Source organism: Manacus vitellinus, unplaced genomic scaffold, assembly GCF_001715985.3.
Source record: "Manacus vitellinus isolate BGI_N305 unplaced genomic scaffold, ASM171598v3 scaffold_56_pilon, whole genome shotgun sequence".
Lineage (NCBI taxonomy): Eukaryota > Metazoa > Chordata > Aves > Passeriformes > Pipridae > Manacus > Manacus vitellinus.
This window is the reverse complement of record NW_021940660.1, coordinates 2,114,374-2,138,657: the sequence shown is the minus strand read 5'-3', so window position 1 is coordinate 2,138,657 and position 24,284 is coordinate 2,114,374. Positions and strand designations below refer to the sequence as shown.

The window sequence follows — 24,284 nt, the reverse complement described above, 5'->3', positions numbered from 1 at the left end:
GTTTTCTCTTTCTTTCTTTCTTTCTCACTTGGTTTTAATGGACAGATGCTTTCTATAAGAAACAAAAATAACTGGAAAGCATTAGGGACTGAAACTACTTTCAGCTTATAAAAATACAGGATATTCTAGAGAGTATTAAGGTCCTGATAGTTATGAATTATTGTTATCAATAAGCATTTGAATAAATATGGCCTCTTCATTTATAATTTGATAAAGAATACCTGTGCAAGTAATTGCCAGGAAAATGTGAACTAGCAAAAGACTTAGGAGGTTTACTAAGGTAAACAAGAAAAAGCCCTCTTACAGCAGAAATATTAAAGGCATTTTATTTGTATATGATTTTTGCATAACTCCTTTTGGGAATCTGGATATTATTGGTTAAAATAAATTTACGTGTCCAACATGGAAGAACTAGGAGTATTCCCCTTTAAGACAGGTTAATCAGATTATAAATACCGCAGGTGTAGAGCAGTGTCACTCAGTCCCACCAGCCTGACAATTATTATAAAAGGCACAATAAAGACATTCTACCACCATATTCAGAAGCCATGACCTATTCAGTTTGACAGTCTGCTGTAGAAAAAATACAGCACTACTAATTAAAAGAAGTAACGACTAATTGATAGACTGATATCAACTGTTGAGAACTTTTAACCACATAACATTATTATATAATGCACGTAGCCAAGGGCACATGTTAGCAGAGACAGCTTTCATAACTATTCAGGCTAAACCACAAAGTTTAAAGGCATGTTCTAGCCATGGTTTCCTTTATTTAAGGTCCAGCAGCATCGAAGCAGGGTTCTCCACGTAAGATTTCCACAGGTTAGAAAACCGGGCCATGGTGGCTCCGTCAATGATGCGGTGATCAGCTGACCAGCTCACATTCATTATCTGTGCCTTAAATACTTCACCTCTCCCATTAAACCGAGGAACAACCTAAAAATCAGAGGAAAGAAAAGAACTGAAATACTAAATACTTTCATTAGCAGATCTCTATTTTTTTGTTATTAATTTGTTGATCCAAATTTAAATATTTTCCTAAATTAGACAGACAGCAGTAACACCCTTCAAAAAAACCAAGACCTTCCCGTTATTGTTTGTGCTGTGGATTAGAATATATTGCAAGCCAACATAATAAACAGTCATATCCTGTTTCCACCATCATGGAAATACTGAAGTACTGAAAATATTTCTTGACTCAAAAGTTTCTTCCTGAATAGTTTATTGCACTGTTAGTTCTCAAAGTGATGGTTTCCTTAAAGCATCCCCTGAACAAAATGCTCATGGGAAGAACCTAGAAGTAGTAATTTAAGTTAATACTAATTTCATTTCCAGCACTGGTCTCAAATGTCTATATGAAAGAATTAAGGGCTGAAATTCAGAAAATATAAAACTGCCTTGACCACACAAATTTCTGTATGGATTCAGCTAACTGGCTCATGAAATTATACTTCATTATCAGAGTACTTCTCAAATTTTCTCCTTGATGATAGCAACAATGTTATAGTATGTTGCAAAACTTGTAAAAATGTATTTGTGTTGTTTCCTGACCACTAGAAGGCTAAACACAGATGTGAGTGAAATATAACAGGATTCTAGAAAACAAATCTGAACCTTTGGTGTTTAACTTCCAGTTAAACATCTAGTGTCTGTACAGTCATCTAAAACCAGTACAAAACTTTGCAATCACAAGCTATGCAATTTCTCTAATACAAAGAAATGTTTATAAAAGAAAAACAAAAGAGAGACTCCAGTTTCACTTTAATTACAGATGACCTAAACACTCATATCACTGAGACAAAGTTACTATACCTGTATCTTTCCAAGTGCTCCAATAGCTACTTCAGGAGGTAGTATCACTGGTTTGGCATAAGTGCCACCAATCTACAAAAGAAAAAGCTGGGGATATTATTTACCAAATAGTTTGGGTTTTTTTAGAGCAGATTGCCTCTTGAATTAATTGCTACAGGTTTTATTCATTGTATATATTAAACTTCAGTAAAGTTTTCATTTCAGAAGCAGTTTTCAGATGTAGTTCTCTTTTTTCCTTTACTTACTGTGCCAATATTTGAAAGTGTGAATGTTCCCCCAGTGAGGTCACTTGTTCCCAGCTGGCCTGCAGAGCCCAAGGACTGTAGGCGATTCAATTCAGAAGCAATGTCAAACACGCTACACACTTGGACATTTTTCACGTTTGGGACAATTAAACCTTGCTCCGTGTCCATCGCAACTCCAATGTTGTGTGAAGCCTGAAAGAAGTTTCATTAACTGGACGTTATTATAAGCTCTCAACATAAAATGTATTTTACATAAAAAGGTACTTAAATCACATCTTCCCCATTTATCTTTTCAACCTAGAAAGGGTTGTCTTTAGTAAACAATTCCTTTATACAACTTTGAGGGGAGAAAAGGATGTAAATTTTTAAATATTAGCTTTCCACACCTGCAAATTGCTGGCAATCTCACACCCAGGGAATACAAAATCCAGGAACTGATTTCACACTGAAAACACTGAACTTCAGGATGATTGCAAGTCTAACAAAACATAAATAGCAGATTTTAAAGAGAACACTAAAATTAAGAAAAAGGAAACTCAGTTGCCTTTCCTTTGCCAGAAGGAATATAAGAATTCTGAGAGATATTGATCGAACAGCACAAAAGGAGTTTGTACTGCAAGGGGCACATGCACATCACTCAAGAAAATAGACACTAGCTTCCTAGAAGTAACAATCCAGCAGCTGGTATGAAAATTACATCATTTTTATCAAAACTGAGTTTAAAATATAACTTTAATACATAAGGGTCGAGTGTTGGAACAATAGAACCACTGTGCCATTACTAAAAAATTGTTGTATTAGATTTTTAAGTGTTTTCATTTTAAATGCTTGGCCCATATTCAGGTAAAAAATAGAAAATCACTATATTAATATGTAATTTTGAGGCAAGCCTGAATAACAAAGTGACTCTTGTTTAACAAACTACTGAAGTAAGTTCAATAATAAATCAAATCCAGATCTTAGAATCTGGACACACAAATTATTTTCCAGCACAACACCACAGTTTTGGTTTTTAAAATTAACTCAGACATTCTGAAAAGCCCTTGTTAGCTGTTACTTTAGGTTTTCTGCTCACAACTTTTATCAGTAATTTACAAACCTTATATGTGACATTTTGACAGTTTTCATCCAAGGAAGCATTAAGAATGGGATACTGCAATAATCCCAGAGAGGCTGCCTGTTAAATATAAGGAAAAAAAAAGATAGATTGTTATATTTCATAACCAGAAAGCTCCACAGAAAGGAAGTAATGGTAGGAGATAATTTAGGTTAATAACAATACGGATTCCCTCACTGCAATCAAATTTGGCTTAAACTCTCCTTAATATGTCTGTTGATACTTTGTCATTATTAGGATAGCAAAAAAAAAAAAAAAGAACAACTTGCAAAAACCAAATATGCATCAGACAGACATACAAAAAATGATAATTCCTTTCCCCACTATAACTGAAGTTGAATCTGCATTTGTTATTTTTGTTCCACAATTCAAATCAAATATCCCAAAAGTTATGAGATTCAGCTGCAATGGCATTCTCAGTTCTCAGCTTAAATGACAATTTTTCAAGGAAGTAATATTAATTGCCCCTAAAGACAGCGAGCAGGAAGAGTGCTCACATAGCACTGCAATAGCATTACCAGAGGTTTCAGGTAAGCTATGCTTTAAATGCACAGTTTAGGCAGCGAGTGCATTGGTTGGAAATGGAACCACAGCAGCTAAATGAGTGCAAGTGCCTGGTCTTCTGAACAACAGAAGAGACATACTGATGCACCCAAGGTATTATTTATTCAATTCAAATTATTCACTACAAATACTGTGACAATAATAACAACAACAACAATGATGCATTTCATGTGAGGTTCATTTTAAAGGAACTCAAAAAAATCACTGACAGTTTCCAAAATTTGTTCTGTGCAATTCCAACCTTTAGTGATGTTTAACCCCCTACTGAATGACACTTAAGCCGCTCTATCCTTCTCCATTAATATTTCAAAAATTTTCAATGATATTATATAAGCCCCACTGCAGTTCCAACTGTAAATTGGTAAGTGGTTCAATAAACAAGAAAAGCTGAGACTTTTCTTGTGATCTGTCATAATTCATATGATAGAGAGGTGCTCCAAACGTACACCAATCATAGAAAACATTTTGGCAAAAGCTGTGTAAATATCCCATACAGTCTCACCTTTATGAAGAAAGGCATAAAGGAAAGCTTAATTCCACGGATTTCAGCCAGAGGTTTCAGCTCTTCTCGCAACTGAACAAGCTGAGTCAAATCAATCTCATCACAATAACCAAAGTGGGGTATCTTCAGGGCTGCACTCATAGTCTTTACCATTGCCTTCTGAAAACCTGGAAGATATTTACTGACTTCTTAAACCAATCAAATAAGCTTCTGTGAAGCTATGGTGAAATTTAATTATTTGTTTCCATTAAACAAATTATATAACTTACAAAAACTAAACCAAACCAAAGTTAAACTACAACCAAAAAGGACAGGGTAAAGAGCACTTTAGGATCACCAGTTATTCAGTATATGTAACTCAATTTTTACAACTGTAACACCTAAGATTATATTACTGCATATCTCTCCTATGTATGTATGGATTGGAAATCATGATGTAATCTGCATTACTCTTTCCAGCCTCCAAATAAACATTGCTCGAAAGGCAAGCAAAAAACTTTTATCTTCCCCTTTTAATATGCCTTTTTTTAACCTTAGAGTCTTTTGTGGCACTCTTCTCCAGAACAAGTGTGAATGCTGAAGTATGCTGTTATTAAGTGCTGATAAACCCTTAAATTCACTGTACTTTGCCACTAATTGCATAATGATTCCTACTGTGATAAACCTATATTTCAGAATTCCTACATGTTTCAGCATACATTTGAAGAATGAGCAAGTTCAGTTTGCAGCCCAACTCCATCCAACCAAAACACAAATCTTTCATAAAATGATTTCATCAGAGACGCTTCTTACAGAGCTTCTTACAGTCATGCTCCCTGGCATGACAATAACGTGAAACACATGCCCATCAGGAGGAGGCAGCTTTTCACAGAGCAACACTTGCTGGTAGTCTACTGTGAACATGGTCTCAAGATTTTATATTTCTTGATTTACCTGTTACAGGTTCAGTTCTATCTTTTCCTGAAAACACAATGGGTCTGGAAACAGGTACTGGGATTTTGCGCGCTTTGTCCTTTGGAGTAGCTGGCACAGTCTCTGATTTTGGCAAAGGTGGGACAATTTCAGCCTTTGGTGATGGAGGTAAAATAGCTCCTGTTTGTTTGGCCAAGTAATTGAGTATGTCTTCTTTAAGGATTCTGTTATCTTTCCCTGTTCCAACAACTTCACTCAATTTAATCTGAAAAGTACATAACAAGCTGTGACACTCCAGTTCTACAGCAATATAAAAATATTCTATATTGTGAGCTATGGTTAAAAATTATTCCCATTACCAATCCAACATACCAACAGTTTTCTTTCCCTTTCTATAATTTATTAGGTACTTAACCTAATTGTTCCAATCATCTAAAAGTCCCACTGTTTAGTTGCATATTTTGAGGAGGAACTACGAATACTACTTACCTCCTAATTGCTTCACAGGATCAATAGTGAAATATGACTTTGAGGAAAGCTATTTGTAACTTAATTTTCTGTACTTATTGTTTTATTTTTCTCCTAAAAGTGCATCACCAACTTTCAAAACTAATGGAATATTCACAGATTCATGAGGAAAAAAAGGCATTAGAAAAACACTTTAAAAAGATCACCTAGTATATCCTCTGCTCTAATACAAATCTGAAAAACAGAACAAGCTGGCTAAAACTGAGATTTTATTTTTCCCTCCACCTTCTTCTGTCCCGGGGTTTCTTAATCTTCAGCCTAAAGCATCCGAGCTGCATTTTAAGCCCAGTAATTCATTTTCTACCCACCATAATAATCAGAAAGCACAATTCTCTTCATTTTACAACAATTTTCACACCTTCAAAATTATTTGAAAACAAGTCTTTCCTCTAGATCAATGTTCTTGTAGTCAGTCAAAATGCCATATAAAAGCTGGATAAAATGCAACAGGACCTTATTCAGCAAACCTACATTGTTCTCCATGGCCAGGCGACGAACTGCAGGGGTTGCTAATGTTTTGTGACCTTTTATCTCTTGGTGAGTGTGCTCTTCATGAGACATAGGAGGGGTTTCCACAACATCTTTTTCTGAGGCAAAACCTGCAAATGGAAATTAAAAATTTGACTTTACTACATTACAAGCATTTCTTAAATTCCAACCTCGACCATTCTCTGATTCTGTGATAGCTGAAGTTTTTAGCATTTACTCTGAGTTACTGTGGATGGGAACACAGCTTGCTTTATAAAAGCTGCTGCTTAAGCTAAATATTCAATAGGATATATCTGGCTTTTGAGATTTTAAATTCTAATAAAATATAACAACTTTCTCTACTCAATTTGCTTGCCCTTATAAAGGGAAAAAATATTACTTTTTAAGATTCTCAGGAAGAAAAAGTAAACTTCTCTGTCACTGATGTTTTTATGACAATAAACACAAAATATGCAAGAGAAAAATATATCTTACAATACCTTTAGAAGCATCAATTTCAATGTCCACTAATGGTTTTCCAACAAAAGCAATATCATCTATACTGTAATGGAGTTTTCTAATGATGCCATCGTAACGACTGGTAATAGTAACAGAAGCCTTATCACTTTGTACTTCACAGATACTGTCAAACTGAGACACACTGTCACCTTCTTTTATGTACCTGAGAGAAAAGACACAGGCTACAGTAAAACACAGTAAGTGTAAAAATCTATGCTGGGTATGCTTTTGTTAAGTTCAGTTATGTACACACCCACAACACGAAAATGCATTCCAGACAGGAAGATAAATTCTCCATAATGGATACATTTGCTCTGTGCGTTTTGCCTGGCTGCTGCAGAACCCTTTGTTTTGTGAAATGACACAGTGATTCAGAATATCGTCAAACACACATTACATTGATTTTGGTAAAGCAGAGTTTTCTTGTCAGATTATAAATAATCTAAAAATAAGAATGAGCCCAGCTTGGTCTGAATCTAAGGAAGTTCTTACTTTCTAATTGTCAGGATCAGTACATGACCTTCTACACAAAGAGACAGGAGTTTGTACAAAGAACAAGGCATTTCAGCACTGCCTTTCTTCACTGTACATTTTGATTTTGTTTAATCCATTCATCACTGGCCTTTTACAAACAATTTAAAAGTTCAAATCTTTCAATAAATCAATAGAGAAGGGGTATAGGATAAAATTATGCAGATTTTCTGGACTAGTGATTTGTTTCCAAATCTCAGCCTAAGTAAGCATAATAAAAGACAGACCTCCTAAACACTGAAAACATTATTCACTGAAGGAAATCCTATATATAGGCACAATTAGGGCATCCCATTCCTTCCACCTTTTCCATTCACAAATAAACCAGACTACAAATAAACAAAATGTAAAGTTCACTATGTCCAAGGTTTTAAAATGTGGAAAACGAAACTTGAAAAACTTCACTTGTAAGCCAGAAAACATTCTCAGACAACTAATTGATAACACAGCTAAAGCTGTTAAACTACCTCTTGATTTCTCAGTACATTTCTAAGAAAGCAGAGCTTACCATTCTTTTACAGTCACCTCTGTAATCCCTTCTCCAATGTCAGAAAGCTTAAACTGGACAATCTGGCCACATGAAACTTAAAACAGACAATAAGAAAGTACAGCACGTTTAATATTAAATACAAGATATCAGGCAGAAAAATCTGAATGCATCAGAAAGTTTACATACCAACCATATACAAGCCGCTAACATAACACTCATAAAATAGCAAAATAAAATAAATTATTTTATTATGAAAAAGATTACCAGCAGATGTTCTGAATAATCGCTGTTGATGACTAAACTTGAGGGCAGATTTGTCAAACACGCACACATATTTTGATTTTATAACACGAATGCTGCTGCACCATCTAACACGGTGAATGCACACCTGGGGGAGAAAAGTCTCAAGTGTTAATACAATGGACTGAGGAACGTGGAGCTCATTCAATATTCCTGATGCAACATAATACTAAAATAGTTTCATTCTAGTCTATGTAAGAGAAGTTCTTAAGGAAACAATTGCACTGAATACATGTTTGGATGTACAGTAGCCATTACATTAGCATAAGCCTTGCCAGGTCTTTAACTTCTTTGACTAACACAACACAGGGGGAGATCAAAGCCACAACAAAATAACCAATTAACAAAAATCATTACAAGATCTGGTAAGAGATTCATACTTGCTATTGTTTCTCTAAGGAATTAGCTTAATCAGGGCGTGCACACACAAAGCACACATAGTATCAACTACATCAGCCAACTGAAATATTCTTATCCAGAACGAATGCTGGAAGGGGCTCCCAGACTGCAGGGAAAACCAGCATATTTTTCTTCATCAGTTCTTATTCCAATCAAAGGGTGATCAGAAGTACTAACTGGAAAGGAAATTCACACCAGAGGGCACAGAGAGTTGCCCTTTTGTTTCTGTTAATATATAGGAGGCAATCATCTTCAAGTAAATATCATTTCACATAACTTAAAAACCTTTTTTTAAGAACTGGGCATGAGATGGTTTTCTTTTATGGTTACAATTATATTTATCCAGAAATCAACTCAAAAGAGTCTACAGAATTTTCTGAAAGGTTCTTCAGACAAAACCTTATGCTTTAAAGCATCATGATTGTGGTCAAAAGCGAAGCCAGTAGCACTTCCATTGACATAAATAGGTATTTTATTAATCTCAACACAAGTTAGTCCAGACATCATCTTATTTAGTAAGATATAAATTTAATGGAATTCTGGTGTTATATTGTCTCGCAGTGCTGCAAAATTTATAAAAATAATAATTTCTCTGTGGATACTATCTCTAATTAATTAGAGATATGAAAAAATTCAGGTGCTACAATGTACCTCAAGTAGCTCAAAACTGTAAAATTTAGAAATTATCTTCTTAGAGGAGCCAGAAAACAGCACACCTGCATGGGAAAGTTCATTTTAACTTCTTTTTTGAAAAACCCTTTCAGTAATTACAGAGCATATGAAACTTCCTGATTGCCCTCCCCACACCCCAAACTGTTCAACTATTTGCTATTACATTACACTGTTTAAAAAGTAGAATATTCATGAAGCCATAAAATCCTGAACTGACAATGTAGGCATTTTATGTACTGTTTAATTTAGCATTGCAAGCTATATTTAATATCATTTTTCTTTAAGGAACAACATTTACACAACACAGTCTATCCCAATGAATACAACAAAGTTATATTATATGAGTTACTTTACAGCCACCTGCTATTGAGACTGTATCTACTGATCTAGAATAAGTATTTTTCTAATTCCTATAACAAGCAAACACAAAATCCTTTTCATTAGTCCTCCAAACAACTTTCCCTATCCGACAATTAGGTTACATGGTAATTTTAAGCTATGGAAAATCATATTTTATGAACACATTTAAAATTCTCATTAGATTACAAAAGTGATATATAATGTACATCTTCACAAACCTATTTGTTCCTATTTTTGATTCTGGTGTTCTTTCCCCCTCAAGGTTTACATAAATACGTTGCAAGAAATGGTGTTCAACAAGGCCTTTTTGTCACAAACTTAAAATAAAATTCTTTTCTCTTTATATGACCCTAAACGAAAAACATTCAATATTTACCTGTGAAGATGATCACAAGGAGCACATCAAATCTCTGAACTATTTCTAAATGTGAAGTTTCACAATGATTTCCATGTGTTTTTAACATTTGGTAACCAATGCAGGTAGTGATTTAGTAATGACACTGCCAAAAAAAGAGACTGGTTTTGTTATAGAAAAGTTACCATGATGTTTCATTATATTTGTAGGAATAATTCAAAACTCCTGCATTTTTAAAAATGGAATCTTTTTGGTTTGCAGTTTCGCACATTCTTAGCTAAAAAGTTGGTTTGCTAGTATGTTACAGTAATAACACACTGCACAATCTCTTGACAGAACAGTGTTCCTTCCTAACAAGAAACATATTAAAATCCAATAAATAAATTTGCTTATTAATTTCAGTATTTAATCACCATAGTAGTATTTTCACTGTAATGCTAAATAAGGAAATAAAAAAGCATAAAAAAGACAAAATTAGCTCTAATATCCATAGCATACCCATCCACATATCTTGATGTCTGGAAAAATTTAGCAATAAAAACTCAACAAGTCCAGTACTATCAGTTATGTTTATGTCACCACTATCACACTATATTGCAATTCAAAGGCAGTAGTGGCCAGCAAGATAACACCTTTCCTGTGCAAGTCTTCAATGTGCAGAGTTACTCTGGCAAGAAGAAAATGAGGGTCCACCCCAGCCCCTGGCCAGTTCTGAGGACACATCAGCCTGCTTGACCAAGAACTGTGGTTTGACCCCAGCCAACACGGGAGCTGCTGCTATTCAGGGGAGAAATGCCTTGCCCCTTAGGTTCAGGTTTGGTTGTTTCCTTAAAAAGAAGCCAACTGTGATTTTCTAAATCACCACTGATCCTAAAGATCTACTGCTGGCCTCAGAAAAAAATATTTTTATGCAGCCTGCAGGGAACCAATTACCTGATGGAGCAACACTAAATTTCAAAGTCAAATTGAATAGTTTGTGCTAAAAGGCAATGACTTCTCATTAAAGGATACTCCCCTATTGAGCTCTCTTGATTTGCTGTCACACTGAGTTATTTTAAAGAATATTTACGCACACTGGATTTGATTTGCATACATATTCTGTATCTCCAAGTATATAGTTGCCTATATAGTAAAGCAATGTCCTTGGTAGCATACTTTAGTCTGAGGTTACTCCTCACCTAAATAACTGGGACATGTCCCAGTGTCCAGGTAACTGCCATTTCCCTACCACTTTACACAAGGGCCCCCAAGCTCCTTTCTTTCCTTCATGATTTACAGCCCCCATGCACAATCACTGTGACTTTGTCCTTCTTCCTTTTGCTAGCCAAAGTGTTTACAAAGGTATAGAGAATATTAAAATAAATCCCTTTAATAATATAATAACCAAATTATTTCTTGGAACTTATCACAGTTTCACAGCAGATGGTCACAAGAATTAGCATCTAGCAAGATTCAAAATGTGCTTGCAGGAAACACACTATAAACCAGCCAATTCTATAGTTCAGCATGCACATAGATAAGATGAGTATTTTCATCTTATCGGAATCTGCCTCTGCATTTAAGAGTAGATGGTTAGAAAGAAAACCAAAAGGAAACTGTTATTTCTCATTGGTCTTACTTAGTAAAATTACTTATGAATGGCCCAAAACTAGATCACAAAAGTACCACTTAAAAATCCTCACCATTATGATTTAAAAATACAGTATGAACTACTATTTAGAGAAAAAATAATAATGGAAACTAGAACTGATCCTTAATTTTGTATCTACTTATATTATCTTAGAAAAGTTATTTCTTTCTCTGACATTCCACAAAACAGCAGTGACATAATTGGAAACCAACACTCTTCACAACAGCAGGAAGACTATAATACAAGAAGACAGGAGAAAGCATGAATTAATCTTCACGACGCTACACGTTTATGAGACTGTAAGTGTCCTAAAAGGCAACCAAGTAGATTCGCTCCTTATGGCAAAGTATCGCAACTACTTTTCAAGTACCAAGGCTCCCGGGATTCAAAGAAACACGTTTCCCTTTTTTGTACGTGTAGCCGCCCCGTGGCTGTGCGGATGCAGAACGCACAGCGAGCTGATGGAGGGCGGAGGAGCGGCGATGGCAGCGCAACGCATAGGCAGAGCAACGGATCAGACGACTTAGAAATAACAGGAGAGAAGGATGTCACTGGCTTATTACAGACAGGCACACGTTTCTTTCACAGGGAACACGGGCAACGGGGAGGACGTTCCGGGGCTGCGCGGGGCGACGGTGTCAGCTCTGGGGGTCCCTCAGGAGCGAGGACCAGCTGAACGCCAGGGTCAGGGGCAGCCCGGGGCGGGAGGCCGGGGCACCTGCGGGGACACGGGCACCTGTGCCCGCACGGGGCTGCGGGGCGGGCTGGGGGGCGGCTGAGCGCAGCCGGGCAGAGCCGAGGGCGGGAAGGGCGGGAGGGGGACGGGCACTGCCGCCGCGGGAACTGCTCAGCAGCCAGCGCAGGGGAACCGGGGCACTGCGCGCCCGCCAGGCACTGCTGAGGCGGCCGGGCAGAGGGAGCTGAGGCTCTGCCCGCGCCGTAGGCGCGGGGGAGGCGGAAGGTCCGCGAGCGTGTGGTGTTTGCAGCCGCGGTGCTCGCTGGCTGCCGGCTGCAGCGAAGCCCCGGGGCTCCGGGATACCGCGGCCTGCCGAGGGGGGATGCCTGCGCGCTATCCTCCTTCCCGGCTGAGTCCACCGGAGGAGGTCCCCGCTCCGCTTACCAGGCGCCCCGCGGCTTCGGCACTGCTCTCAGCGAGGTCACGGCGCCATCTACCCCGGGGCACGCAGCCCTCACACACCCCCGGCCCAGCCACCGGCGGCGGCCGCGCCGGGCCCAGCAACCAGGCGGCGGGCGGGGGCCGCGGGCCGGGCGGGCCGGGCGGGGCAGCGGGGCCGGGGCAGCGAGGCGGCGCGCGGGTCCGCACACGCCGGGGAAGGGCGCGACCGGCCGTGTACCGAAAGCGCATGGCGCGGGGAGGGCGTGTGGCTTCCTGGGTAGCGGGAGGGGCAGTGCCGAGGGCCCGGCCGTTCCCGATACACGTGTAATAAAGTCCCGAGTGTGCCTGCCTGATCAACACCCCCATGTCTGTGCTTCTACCTGAACGGAGATTGTAGCCAGGTGGGGCTCGGCCTCTTCTCCCAGGCAACTAGCGACAGAACGAGGGGACATAGTCTTAAGCTGCGCCAGATGAGGTTTTGGTCGGACATTAGGAAGAATTTCTTCACAGAATGGGTGATTAGACATTGGAATGCGCTGCCCAGGGAGGTGGTGGAGTCACCGTCCCTGGAGGTGTTTAAGGAAGACTGGGTATGGTATCTAGTGCCATGGCCCGGTTGACGGGGTGGTCGGTCACAGGTTGAACGCCATGATCTCAGAGGTCTTTTCCAATGTAATTGATTCTCTGATTCTGACGAAAACTCGCTCGTAATCGTGCGGGCAGCAGTCCGGCCGCTCTCCCCCGGCGCTGACCTGCCAGGTGCCGCGGTTGTCATCGCTCTGGTCCTTGGCCGAGACAGGGGAAAGGCACTGCCCCCCCCCAAGACTCCGAGCCGCTTGCATCCCCGCCTGTGCCGGGCCGCGGTCGGTACCGTGCGGGAGGCGGGAGCTGCGCCGGGCCGTCTGCCGGCAACGGGAAACCCGGCGGCTGCTCCTCCCTCGGCAACGCATGGCGGGCGGGAGGCGCCTCCGCTCTGCGCCTGCTCGCGGCGCCGCCGTCCCCCGGCCACGGCACCTGCAGCATCCCGGACGTGCCTCTGCCCTCTCGGCCCGGGCTGCTTCGCCGGGGCTTCGCCCTGCGCAGGGCCTGCCGGACCCCATCTGGCGGGCCTCTGCGAGAGACACGCTCGCCGACAGCCATGGAGGGGACAGGTGGACATAGACGGCGGGAACATCATGGAGGGGGTGAGCGCCAGCGGCGGGCCGGGCTTAAGCCTGGCCCCGGCTGCGGTCCGCGGCCGGCGCTTCCGCAGCGCTGACGAGCGCCGTTTCTCCGAGCAGGGCGGCAGAATCCTACGGTGTCAGGCGGCTGAGCTGCCTCTGGGGTGCCCGCTGCGGGTGCGCCGGATCCGCGCCGGTCGGAACCAGCCGGCAGGTGAGACCCGCCCCGGGCGGCCCTGGGGCGCTCGGCCGGTCACTTACGGCGTGGGGGGCTCTCCCGGGGACGCGCAAAGAGCCTCCGCTGCTCTCGTCTGAAACACTGGTGTTTCCATTGCTTTGAGAAAGCCTTGTTAGCAGCAAATGCCGTCTGTGGCTCTCGAGGAGTGCCCGCGGGGGAGCGCTGGGGATGAACCGGGCTAGGTCCCGCCGCCCGCTGCCGGGGCAGGTGAGGGCTGCCGCCTCGGAATGATTCCAGAGGTGCTAAAACACAGAATGAAACACGAAATACAGTCATATAATGCCTCAGCGAAACGTGGCTCACGGAGCGTACAGTGTTAAGGACAGCTAGTGTATTTCCTATGTAAGTTACCCAAACAAATGGAAACGCAAGCACAAGAAGACACATACATAGCAAACGTGTTAGCTCTCCTGTGGCACTACAGCCGGTTCTAGCTCTGCCAGTATTGCCATCCTTATCCATTCCGTTTCTGTCCAAGTGCTTATCACATTAGGACAAGCGACTGCTCCTGCATCTCATCTGTCTGTCTGGACTCATTCTAATGGAAAAGATACCAGAATCCTGCCTACTCCAGAATGGCCTGAATGCTGCTCCTTTGGCTCCTGTGAACTCAGGAGAAGTACTGTAGCAACCAGAGCGAATTTCTGGTCCTTGACTGATCAGAAATTTGCAATTGTAGTTTCTATTAGTTGGTGTATTGTAGTTCTTCTAATGTAACATGAGTATGTAGTCTACTTGCATATATCTTTAACTTTGTATTGTCACTCCAAGGCCTCAGCATCTGTCTGGATTGGAGATTGTTCGGGATCTGTGTGATGGGAAGCTGAATGGTGGAGAAATTGGCTCAACAGAAATAACCTTCACCCCTGGGAAGATCAAAGGTGGAACCCACATAGCAGATACAAAAACAGCAGGGTATGTCTTTGTACATGGCTTCTTGTCATTTTAATATTATAACAGAAGACTGGGGGAAAAAAGAACATCTATACATGGATCTTCTACCCAGAAGATGTGTTGCCTGAGTCAGATTTGTGTTACCAAAGAACCTGTAGTATAGGAAGGATATGCATGAATAAAATACATGCAAGTATAATAGTTTTAAAATTACAGTTGTTATAAAACTTGAACACTTGATTCATGTTAAGCAAAAAATATCTGCTCATGTCTTTAAAACTTCAGCTGTTATTTTCTCACATTAGTATGTTACATATCAGATCAAATGCATTAAATTAGATAAGTATCTCAAATCCATGAAGTCTGAAATAATCATTACCTAGTAAAGTAAATTTTGAGAGTTTGCTTACACACATAGTGGTACACGATGGGATACTAGTCTTTTGGAACTGGGAACATATTCTATCAACAGTTCTTGTGTCTGTGTTTCTTCTGTATTTCTGTGGTGGGTCCTTTGTTCTTGGAATCTGTTGCAAAACAGAGTAAATGGGTTTAGCTATGGAAGGCTGGTGTGAACAGTTGTTTGGAAACATAAGCCAGAGCAGGCATAAGTTAAAGTTCCCTTTAAGTTAAGAGAAATATTTTTCTGAGCTGCAATAGTATAAACAACCAAGCTGATGCCTTTAACTTAACATAGAAAAGTTTGAGTAAGCCACAATGCAGCAGAATTGGTAATTAAGCACAAGAAAAAAAGATAAACATTATGGTTCACAAACATTTGGGAGTTATTTAAGAAAACAAACCCATGTTTTCTCAGTTCTGTGGTGATTACTGTTTTTACAATTCAAAATTATGTTTGAAAGCCCTGTGAGATAACTGTTTTGTTTTGCCAAAACAAACTTCTACTTTTGGAAAACTTACTTTGGAAGCATTTTTATCTCTGTGAAATGTGGAGAGATTCAGTGATAGGGTAATCTTGTATCTAATACCTTAATATTTTCTATGCTCCTGAATTCTCTTGTGTGGGATGCTGACCAGCTTATAAGCAGTTTTATAGTTTTCTTAATATTTTGTTATTAAATAAGTATTAAAATGTTATTGCTGCCTAAGCCTTGTCTGCTTTTATCATCTGCTAGCTAAACCCACAGTTTTCACAGTCCCATCAGTATACTAGATAAGATACATTACTTTTATTTCAAACAAGACTACTAAAGATGCAATTTTTGTGAAATAAAACCCCTCATATTTAGGCTTGCTAAGGACATGAAGTTTTAAATTAATATTTTAAGACTAACAATTTTACAGATAATTTCAAAGATAAAATAAGTATGTAAATGCTCTGGAAAGCCTGTGATATGTAATGATTCTATGGAATTCTATGGGTTATGACTGTATGAAATTTCTTTTAGGAGCGTGTGTCTACTGATGCAGGTAGCAATGCCCTGTGTGCTGTTTGCTGCTTCCCCATCAGAGCTTCATTTAAAAGGTGGGACTAATGCTGAGATGGCTCCTCAGATAGACTACACAGTCATGGTAGGGAAAAATTCCTTTGGCTTGGTGCATCTTTCATGAATATGTGTGCAATGTAACTGCTGTACTTCTGTTGCTCTTACTGCAAGTGTATTTGTGATTATGGAATTAGGCATGGGAATATAACACTATTAGTGTACTGTATGTAGAGAGCAACCAACGTTTCATGGAATTTCCTGAAACAGCAAATAGTCTGTTTGGTTTTAATTACTAAAGAAATTTTCATTTAAAATATATTCTTTATTCTAAAAGGGCTGTGATTTGATCTTCCTTTTTCCTTAAGAAAATCCTTTTACACAAAGTGGCATTCAGAGTGAAGTATGAGGAATGTCAAATAAGCTGTATGCATGAGACTGGCTATATTTTTTTCTTTTCAATAATGTAACTGAAATTTTTGTCTTGCCTTTTTCTTTTTTTTTTTTTTTGAAGACTGCATAAAATAGTGGGAAATTATCAATGCAAAATAAATACCCTCTGTGTTTTTATATGTGTTTGTTTTTCAGGTTTTTAAGCCAATAATTGAAAAGTTCAACTTCACATTTAACTGTGACATAAAAAAGAGGTGAGTTGTGGAGTCATGTGGTGGAGGCACACTCTGAACCTGTGTGCGAGCACAGAGGCACACACAAGGTGCTCTCAATCAAACTGAGGGATGAATTTATAATACATGAACTAATCCACATTAGCTGTCCCTGTGTGTACTGTCACCTTGTGATGAATGTGAGATGGTTCTTCCCCGTCTGTTTTTCATTGCTGATGCTACAGCTGCTGTGTAATGTCTCCTGTTGGCTGCCCCTGAGGGCAGTGCATGCTGAACAGGCAGCATACTACTGAGCTTCTCCTGAGGTGCCAGTTAGGTTGGTGTGAGGTAGTTAATAAGATGTACATTACAAAGTAATACTGTAAGAGAACATAATTCCATTATAAAGGTTTCGAAGCCACACATCGAGAAAATTCATACGTACAGTAACAGAGAACATAAAAATATATGAAGAGCCTTCTGGCCCTTTTCTTGGTTTCTTTGTGATCTTTGTGTTTAATTATATCTGATTACTGTTTCTAAATAGGGGCTACTATCCTCAGGGAGGTGGTGAAGTTGTGGTCCGGATGTCTCCAGTCAAAGAGTTGAGCCCGATCAACTTAACAGAACGTGGCACAGTGACAAAGATATATGGAAGAGCATTTGTGGCTGGAGCACTGCCTATTAAAGTAAGTGCTGATAATAGTTCTGGTAGTATCCAGCTTTATATATCTATATAAAATTGCATGTAATCTGCTTAACATTCCTCTACTGTTCCAGTATTCTGCAGTCTTTCCCATACAAACTCAGTAGTAGCCTTATTAAATGGTTTGAGTTATTCAGGCTGTAAAACAGTATATTGGACATTTCTAAAATGCAGTTCTTGCATAGCAATATATAGCTAAAACAGGAAATGAGAACACTATCCTCACTATCCTTCATATGACTATTTAGCATGTATTGAGGGGTATCTTATATCTGATTTATATATCATTCCTATTTTTGTGGATTATTTTAAATCTGGAATTATGGCTCTTGTTCATAGATTTATGGGTAAGCTATGGTGCACTGTAATAGGCAGAAGTCAGAAAACATCAAATTTTTCAACCATTGCTAAGAGTATTAGAACAAGTTAAGGGTAGGTTTAGCCAAAAATAAAATGGAAAGAAATTTGCTCCTTTATACCCCCTTCCTGTTCTGAGTGGTGGGACCTCCTTAAGGTTCCTTCTCACACACAGGCTAGGAATTATTAGAGGAAGGAAGAGGAGGAATTGAGTTAGTTTTTGAAGAGCTGTGGATTGCTGGTTTTGGTCTTAAAATCCCCAAACCTAGGAATATTAGCTATGATTAGATCTCAAGGATGGGATAAGCTTCATCTGTCCCCACTTGCCTGTGATATAAAATTGTTATTTTTTAGTATTATCTCTTATAGAATATATCCTGTACATATATTCTAATAATTCTAATAATTGTGGGGGTTTTGCAGTTGGTTTTGGGGGGATTTGTGGGGGGTTTTTTAGAATCTAGTGTTTTGATATACTCAGGACTGAAATCTTTCTCCCTAAGAATGAAGAAAAGTTCTTGAAATTGTGATGATACTGAAGTTTCTATATCTATCTCTATTAGACTTATGAAGAAAAAATACTTTTGTTGTTATATAATTTAATTACTGGTTTTGTGTCTTATCTTGTTAGCTGGCAAAAGACATGTCATCAGCAGCAGTGAGATGCATCAGAAAAGAAATCAGAGATCTTTATATTAACATTCAGCCTGTTCGAGAACCTGATGATCAAGCTGTTGGGACTGGAAGTGGAATAATGTAAGAGGAGTCCAAACTTTCTATTGATACCTGTAATCTTGCTGGTTGATTAGCTAGATTTTGATTACATGTCTGATAAATAAAGTGTAGTGTGAGTGATTCTATTCCTAATTTTGATTCTGTTCTTTTGTGCTTAGCATTGTTGCAGAGACTTCAACAGGTTGTTTGTTAGCTGGGTCATCACTTGGCAAGAGAGGTAAGAATTCCATGAAGTCTTTGAGATTTAACTGAATATACTAATAACAAATAGGAATCTGAAGTATCATCTGTTTAAAGAGCTGATGCTTTGAGTGATGCATTTTTTAAATGGATGTTGTTTAGTAATAAAGGACAGTGGAAATGAGCAGATTTAAAACAGTAAATGGAAATTCACAAAAATGACAAAACTACAGCCTTACCTTTTATCAGAATGGAGTGTTAAGGATCACTGAGCTGAAAATGTTTCTGGACTTCAGGAACATGGACTTTGTGGTTTACCTGTGAAGCTTCTGTTCAACAGTGAATCTAGATTAAAATGAATAGAAGTGATTTTGGGTTTTAACTATTGAAATCAAACATTTTTCTGAAAAATGGGGCCACTTTCATTCCACTGCTTAGGAAGTATGAACTATACATCATCATAAGATGGGAAGGGTTTTTAAAGCAGACATTTGAGGCAAGAGCATGAAAATAAGGTTTAAAAAGTCAAAAAAATTTTTTTTTTCCTTCTGTATTTTTAAAATGTTAAATAGTAATTGTCAGCTTTCTAATATCCTGTATTTCTCTGTTAGGAAAGAATTCTGACAAGGTTGGCATTGAAGCAGCTGAGATGCTGCTTAAGAATCTTAAACATGGTGGAACTGTGGATGATTCTCTGCAAGACCAGGTAAGGCTCCTGTGTGTTTACATGAAGCTGAAGTAGTAAGAACATGCCTGTATGTATTACTTGCAAAGAATATAAATCTGAACAGGGAAAGAATGAGATGTTAATTAGAAGTCTTAGAGATGTGTGATCACAACATCACTAGAATTAGCAAATTACTTACAGTTCTTAGGAACCACAAATGCTCCTGGCTTTGTACCATCACCCTCAAATTTTCCCTTCCTGAAACTCTTAGTAAGTATGGAAGAAAGAGGCAGGAATTCGCTTCGATTTGACATTCCATGTAGTGGTGTGAAAATAGCTCCCTGGTTACATATAAAGAATGATACTAAGTGAAGTTATTAGAGAACAGAATATCTAGGAGGTGCTCCCATTTGTCTTTCTTACCTAATTTCATTTGAGCATGAAAGCCCTCCACTGTCTTATAAGAATCTTGGGCTGTTTTAGATAGGATGATGTTACCTCTTAGCTGTAAACACTTGGGCAGACATTACTGTTATGTAGTGTAATAGGAGCTATTTAGGTCTTGGACTCATCCTACTTTTTTCAAAGCATGCACAGTACCATTGGTGGGAACAAGCCACTGCCAGATTAGGTGTATATGGAACTGCACAGAATTGTATCACACATTACAGAGTACTTGTCACGGTGATGTTTGTAAATCAAATCAAATGTCTTTCAGTATCTCTCTGGTGAATATGTGATCAGGAAGTGTTAGAATTAAAGAACCTTTTCCTGAGGTTTTCTCTCCGTATAGGTATTCTACTAACCTGGAGTCTGACATGACTTTGGGGAATTTGGGGGAAGACAATGAGAGAGAGTAAAGTTAAATATAGTAACAGGATTCAAGGGCATCTACTGTGGAAAAGTAGTAGCCCTTTGGTAATAGGTGTTAGAATAGTAATTTCCAAACTTCTTAAAAATCAAGATCGTGAACTTTTATGAAACATGGCAGACCGCACTTTTACATCTACAGATATTTTGCAAATTTTTCTTTTTTTTTTTAACATCAGTAGGTTCCTAGAATCTGAAGAATTACTTAATAATTCCCCTTCCCTCCCTTCCAGCTGATCATTTTTATGGCTCTAGCAAAGGGAGTGTCTAGAGTGAAAAGTGGACCAATTACACTTCATACTCAAACAGCTATACACTTTGCAGAGCAGCTAACAAAGGTGAGTCCAAAAATTCAGGAAGTTTTACCTATGAGTTGTCATCCAGTAACTAACTAGGCAGTGTAGAGTTCAGCAGGTATTGTGAGCTGAACTTGATCATGGAGGATAAGCATGGATAAAATTATTGCTACAATGTTTACATGAGAGTTTTCCTGTAGAAAATGAACATACTTTAAAGTTAAATGCTTTTAGAATGGTTAGATACTTTAACCACCTTTATTTAAATGTTTTTTTTAATTTAACCTGTTAAAGCTCTGATATATATAAACACATGGCAATACAATGATTTGGTGTCAGATATTGAATATTTAAACTTATGTGTGTGATAAATTAATTTGTGATATATTTCTAATCCTCTTTTAGGCCAAATTTACTGTGACAAAAGCAGAAGATGAAGATCCCAGTAATGATACCTACATCATTGAGTGCCAAGGAGTGGGGATGATAAACCCAAACTTATAGGGTTAAACAAAAAAGGCAGCAAGCTGACAAAGGAAACACTCAACATACCTCAGTGATGTATCTGCATCACTACATCTCAAAGGATGTATAATCTGTGTGAACAGGAGAAACCTTCTGTCACATCAGAGTGATTTAACTTCAAGGATGGTGTCAAGCTTTTCCTTGGTGTGGTGAGAATCTGTCATGTGAAACATAAAAACTTTACTTTTTTTTTTTTTAACTATTAGCAGCAAAATGAGTAACAATAGGACAGGAAGTAGAATATATTGTATGTATGTGAGAGCTTCACTCAGAAGCTTTGAAAATCCAGCTTCACCAAAGTAGAAAATAACTATTTTAGTTTAGAAAAACTACTATCAGTATTTCTTTCCCTTTTGAAAAATATAAGTTTTATTTTCTGGAAACCTTTATGTTATGAGGTATATGGAATGAAGTGCACCATCAAATCTGTATCGCTGTTCTTCCTTAGACATTTTGTTTAAATTGTGTGTGGGGAATATTAAAGCAATATCACCCTATAAAAGGCTGGTATTTATATGTGCTGTTATCTCAACAGGCTATGCTAGGGGAAGATGGATACAAAATAGAAATTATGCTCCTGAAAAGTTTTCTCTCCCTACAGAAAAAAGATAATGCATAAGATAATCTTCCTTTAAAACTTCTGTTTTTGTCTATTTTAAAAAGCCTTCTCAGGTAAGCTAAAACAAAGTACCACATTACATCTCAGACACCAGGTCTTAACTTCATGATGTGACTGTATTTTCTAGCTGCAGTTGTCCTTGTCATACTGACCGAGCCTGCATTTTCACTGAGGTGGTGGTTTGTTCTTTTTAAAGGGAGTACTTCACTTCAGCTGAGATTAGGGGGCTATCGAACACACATAGGTAGACACAGGTATGTAAGTGTATGGACATGGAGCACTGCATGTACTCACAGGTATATTTAGGCAACTAGAATCCAGTTGTGCAATCCCCCATCTGTGGATTTAGGAAGGAAGACCTTCTGCCAGCCTGGCATTGATCATGCTACAAAAGATTTTTCTGAAGTGGAAGGAAGGTGAAAGGAGAAATAGGGCATAATTTGTTTTGCATATGAAGACCTGAATCACAGAGTTAGAATCACTTAACCAAAACTGTATAAATGCACCCTGGAAGCTTGAACAGATTTCCAAGTTTCCACAGCCCAGTCTGCAGCCTTTGCTCTAAGATCTTTTTTCCTCAGTTGTGACTATTGAACCTGAGAGCTAAAGATGTAACTTAAGTATCATTTGTCATATTGATTAAGATAATTTCATTGCTGTGCATTTCTAACACAAAGAAAAACCTTTGCTAATACCCAAAAACATTCAGCAACTATCTTAATAGTATCTTTCTTCTTAGAGTTTTGCCCCCTATCTCCATCCAAAAATTAGTGCAAAAGAATGTTATTAATTTCCAACTAATTATTTTTCTCTAGTACTGGGAATAGTCTGAAGGGGGCAACAGACACCTGCTGAAGTTACATATGTGACATAGACACTCTGCACTCAGAGAGCACCTCTCTGAGTTACTAGTCTGTGCTGCTAACAGTTTTCAATGTTTCCTTTTGGAAAAATTCTGAATGTATTTTTAAAAAAAACTTGAAAGAAAGCCCCAAAAGAGCTGCTGTCTGTGCTTAAGAAAACAAACTCTTCTAAACCACATTTGAATGGATCCTGTTTCCAGAATTCAGTAAGTTAATATACTTGACTGATTTAACTTCTCATGGAGAGATTCCTGCTGAGGGGATGGCTGGGTGTAATTTAATTAAACTTCCTGATCAAGGCACCACTAACTTAGAAGTTATATCAGGTTGATTAGAACCTCATCAAGTTAAGTTTTTAAAATTTTCAAAGATGGACCATTCTACAGTTTTTCGGGGTAACTTCTTAACAGAGCTTAACCACTCCCAGAATTGATATTTAATGTGAGCAGGCAAACAGGTTAGGCTTTTTGTTTGCTTAGTTTTTGTGGGGTTGGTTTGTTTGTTTCTTAAGCTGAGGGACTACTTCTTGCTACAGGAAACATATTGGGAAGGTGAGCTCAGCAATATGCCAGTTCTTCACAATTTCTTCAAAGGAAAACCTGGCAGAAGAAAATTATATAATTAGTTCTACCTTACTCAGAAGGTTTTTGGTATGTGGGAAATACTCAGGTGTCTCTGGCATAAGGAAGCTTCAGTAAGCCCTAGAACCAAGATGATGAAAACCAAAATCTATTACAAACAATTATAGATCCTTGCTGAAAACCAGTACAGAAAAGCTTTTGAATAGTTTGTAACCTACGTAGTTAAAGGATTCCTTTTTGTTGGATTCTCTGTAATTTAATATCTTTTTACCAATATCCAGTCAAGCAACTATCACAGAATACAGCCAGTTAAATATACTTTTTTGTTATGCAATTCCAACATTATGCTTCTCAAGAGATAATAAAACTGACTTTCTTTGTATTGTTGTTCAAAGTTAACCAGCATTCTGCACATCTTTATAAATTACAATCCAGAACTAGTGCCTTCCCTTTAGGTTTCAAAATCTCTAGTGAGCACCTTGCACACATGGCCTTCTTGCCCTGTAGTCACTGGTTCACTTTAGAAATCAAGTAGGAATGACCCACTTCCGTTCCCAACAGATTCTTTGTGGACTGTAAGCATACTTAGACGTTAATGCCTAGATGGTTTAAAGACTAAATAAATCAGCATAACTAGCTCCTGTCATGTTAAGAAAACCTTATAAATAAAAGCACAGCTAAATTAAATCTTTTACATTTAGGCAGATTTTTATATATTTGTGCACATAGAAAAACTGCATAAGCTTGAGCATGATTTTATATCTGGTCTCAAAGCCTGGCCAGAGTGCCTTTTCATACCTTCTTTTTGCTTCTGAAAAACTCTGCCAGTCTGCACACCTGACATGTTGTCTGCAGAGCCACAAACATTTTTTCCCACATTCACAAATGTAAAAAACTCTCGTGGAACAACTGCAGCAAAAAAGAAGGGCTAGCAAAACTTTCAGAGAATTATCTTGCATTAGAATTTCTGTCTTTACCCAACACTTCCTGAAGCCAAGTCTATCTAACTGAAAATTTCA

General features: G+C 38.8%; 2 protein-coding genes across 2 annotated transcripts; one reads left to right on the top strand and one right to left on the bottom strand.

Moving 5' to 3' along the window:
* Window positions 1-310: 310 nt before the first annotated feature.
* Window positions 311-12,571, bottom strand: DBT (dihydrolipoamide branched chain transacylase E2). The gene is made up of 13 exons (XM_018081723.2): window positions 12,528-12,571; window positions 9,799-9,922; window positions 9,042-9,106; window positions 7,956-8,079; window positions 7,710-7,785; window positions 6,652-6,833; window positions 6,155-6,282; window positions 5,177-5,420; window positions 4,244-4,410; window positions 3,160-3,237; window positions 2,061-2,252; window positions 1,816-1,887; window positions 311-939 (listed from the first exon to the last, which is right to left on the bottom strand). The coding sequence occupies exons 2-13, from the start codon at window positions 9,884-9,886 to the stop codon at window positions 772-774; spliced, it is 1,584 nt and encodes a 527-aa protein (XP_017937212.1). The 5' UTR covers window positions 9,887-9,922; window positions 12,528-12,571; the 3' UTR covers window positions 311-771.
* Window positions 12,572-13,699: 1,128 nt separating this feature from the next.
* RTCA (RNA 3'-terminal phosphate cyclase) lies at window positions 13,700-21,699 on the top strand. Its single transcript, XM_029963226.1, has 10 exons — window positions 13,700-13,898; window positions 14,675-14,837; window positions 16,226-16,349; window positions 16,850-16,908; window positions 17,414-17,555; window positions 18,561-18,685; window positions 18,823-18,881; window positions 19,456-19,550; window positions 20,615-20,719; window positions 21,083-21,699. Exons 1-10 carry the CDS (start codon window positions 13,700-13,702, stop codon window positions 21,179-21,181), a joined length of 1,170 nt encoding a protein of 389 aa, XP_029819086.1. The 3' UTR covers window positions 21,182-21,699.
* The last annotated feature ends 2,585 nt before the right edge of the window (window positions 21,700-24,284 follow it).

Bases quoted from the DNA above. Each gene is read 5' to 3' on its own strand.
- DBT (XM_018081723.2), bottom strand. From the start codon at position 9,886: ATGTTAAAAACACATGGAAATCATTGTGAAACTTCACATTTAGAAATA. The intron at 8,080-9,041 runs GTACATTGTAGC...TTTCTCCCCCAG, and splicing joins ACAGTTTTGAGCTACTTGAG to GTGTGCATTCACCGTGTTAG. The intron at 6,283-6,651 runs GTATTGTAAGAT...TTCCATTTGCAG, and splicing joins TGAAATTGATGCTTCTAAAG to GTTTTGCCTCAGAAAAAGAT.
- RTCA (XM_029963226.1), top strand. From the start codon at position 13,700: ATGGAGGGGGTGAGCGCCAGCGGCGGGCCGGGCTTAAGCCTGGCCCCG. The intron at 16,909-17,413 runs GTGAGTTGTGGA...GTTTCTAAATAG, and splicing joins AACTGTGACATAAAAAAGAG to GGGCTACTATCCTCAGGGAG. The intron at 18,882-19,455 runs GTAAGAATTCCA...TTTCTCTGTTAG, and splicing joins GTCATCACTTGGCAAGAGAG to GAAAGAATTCTGACAAGGTT.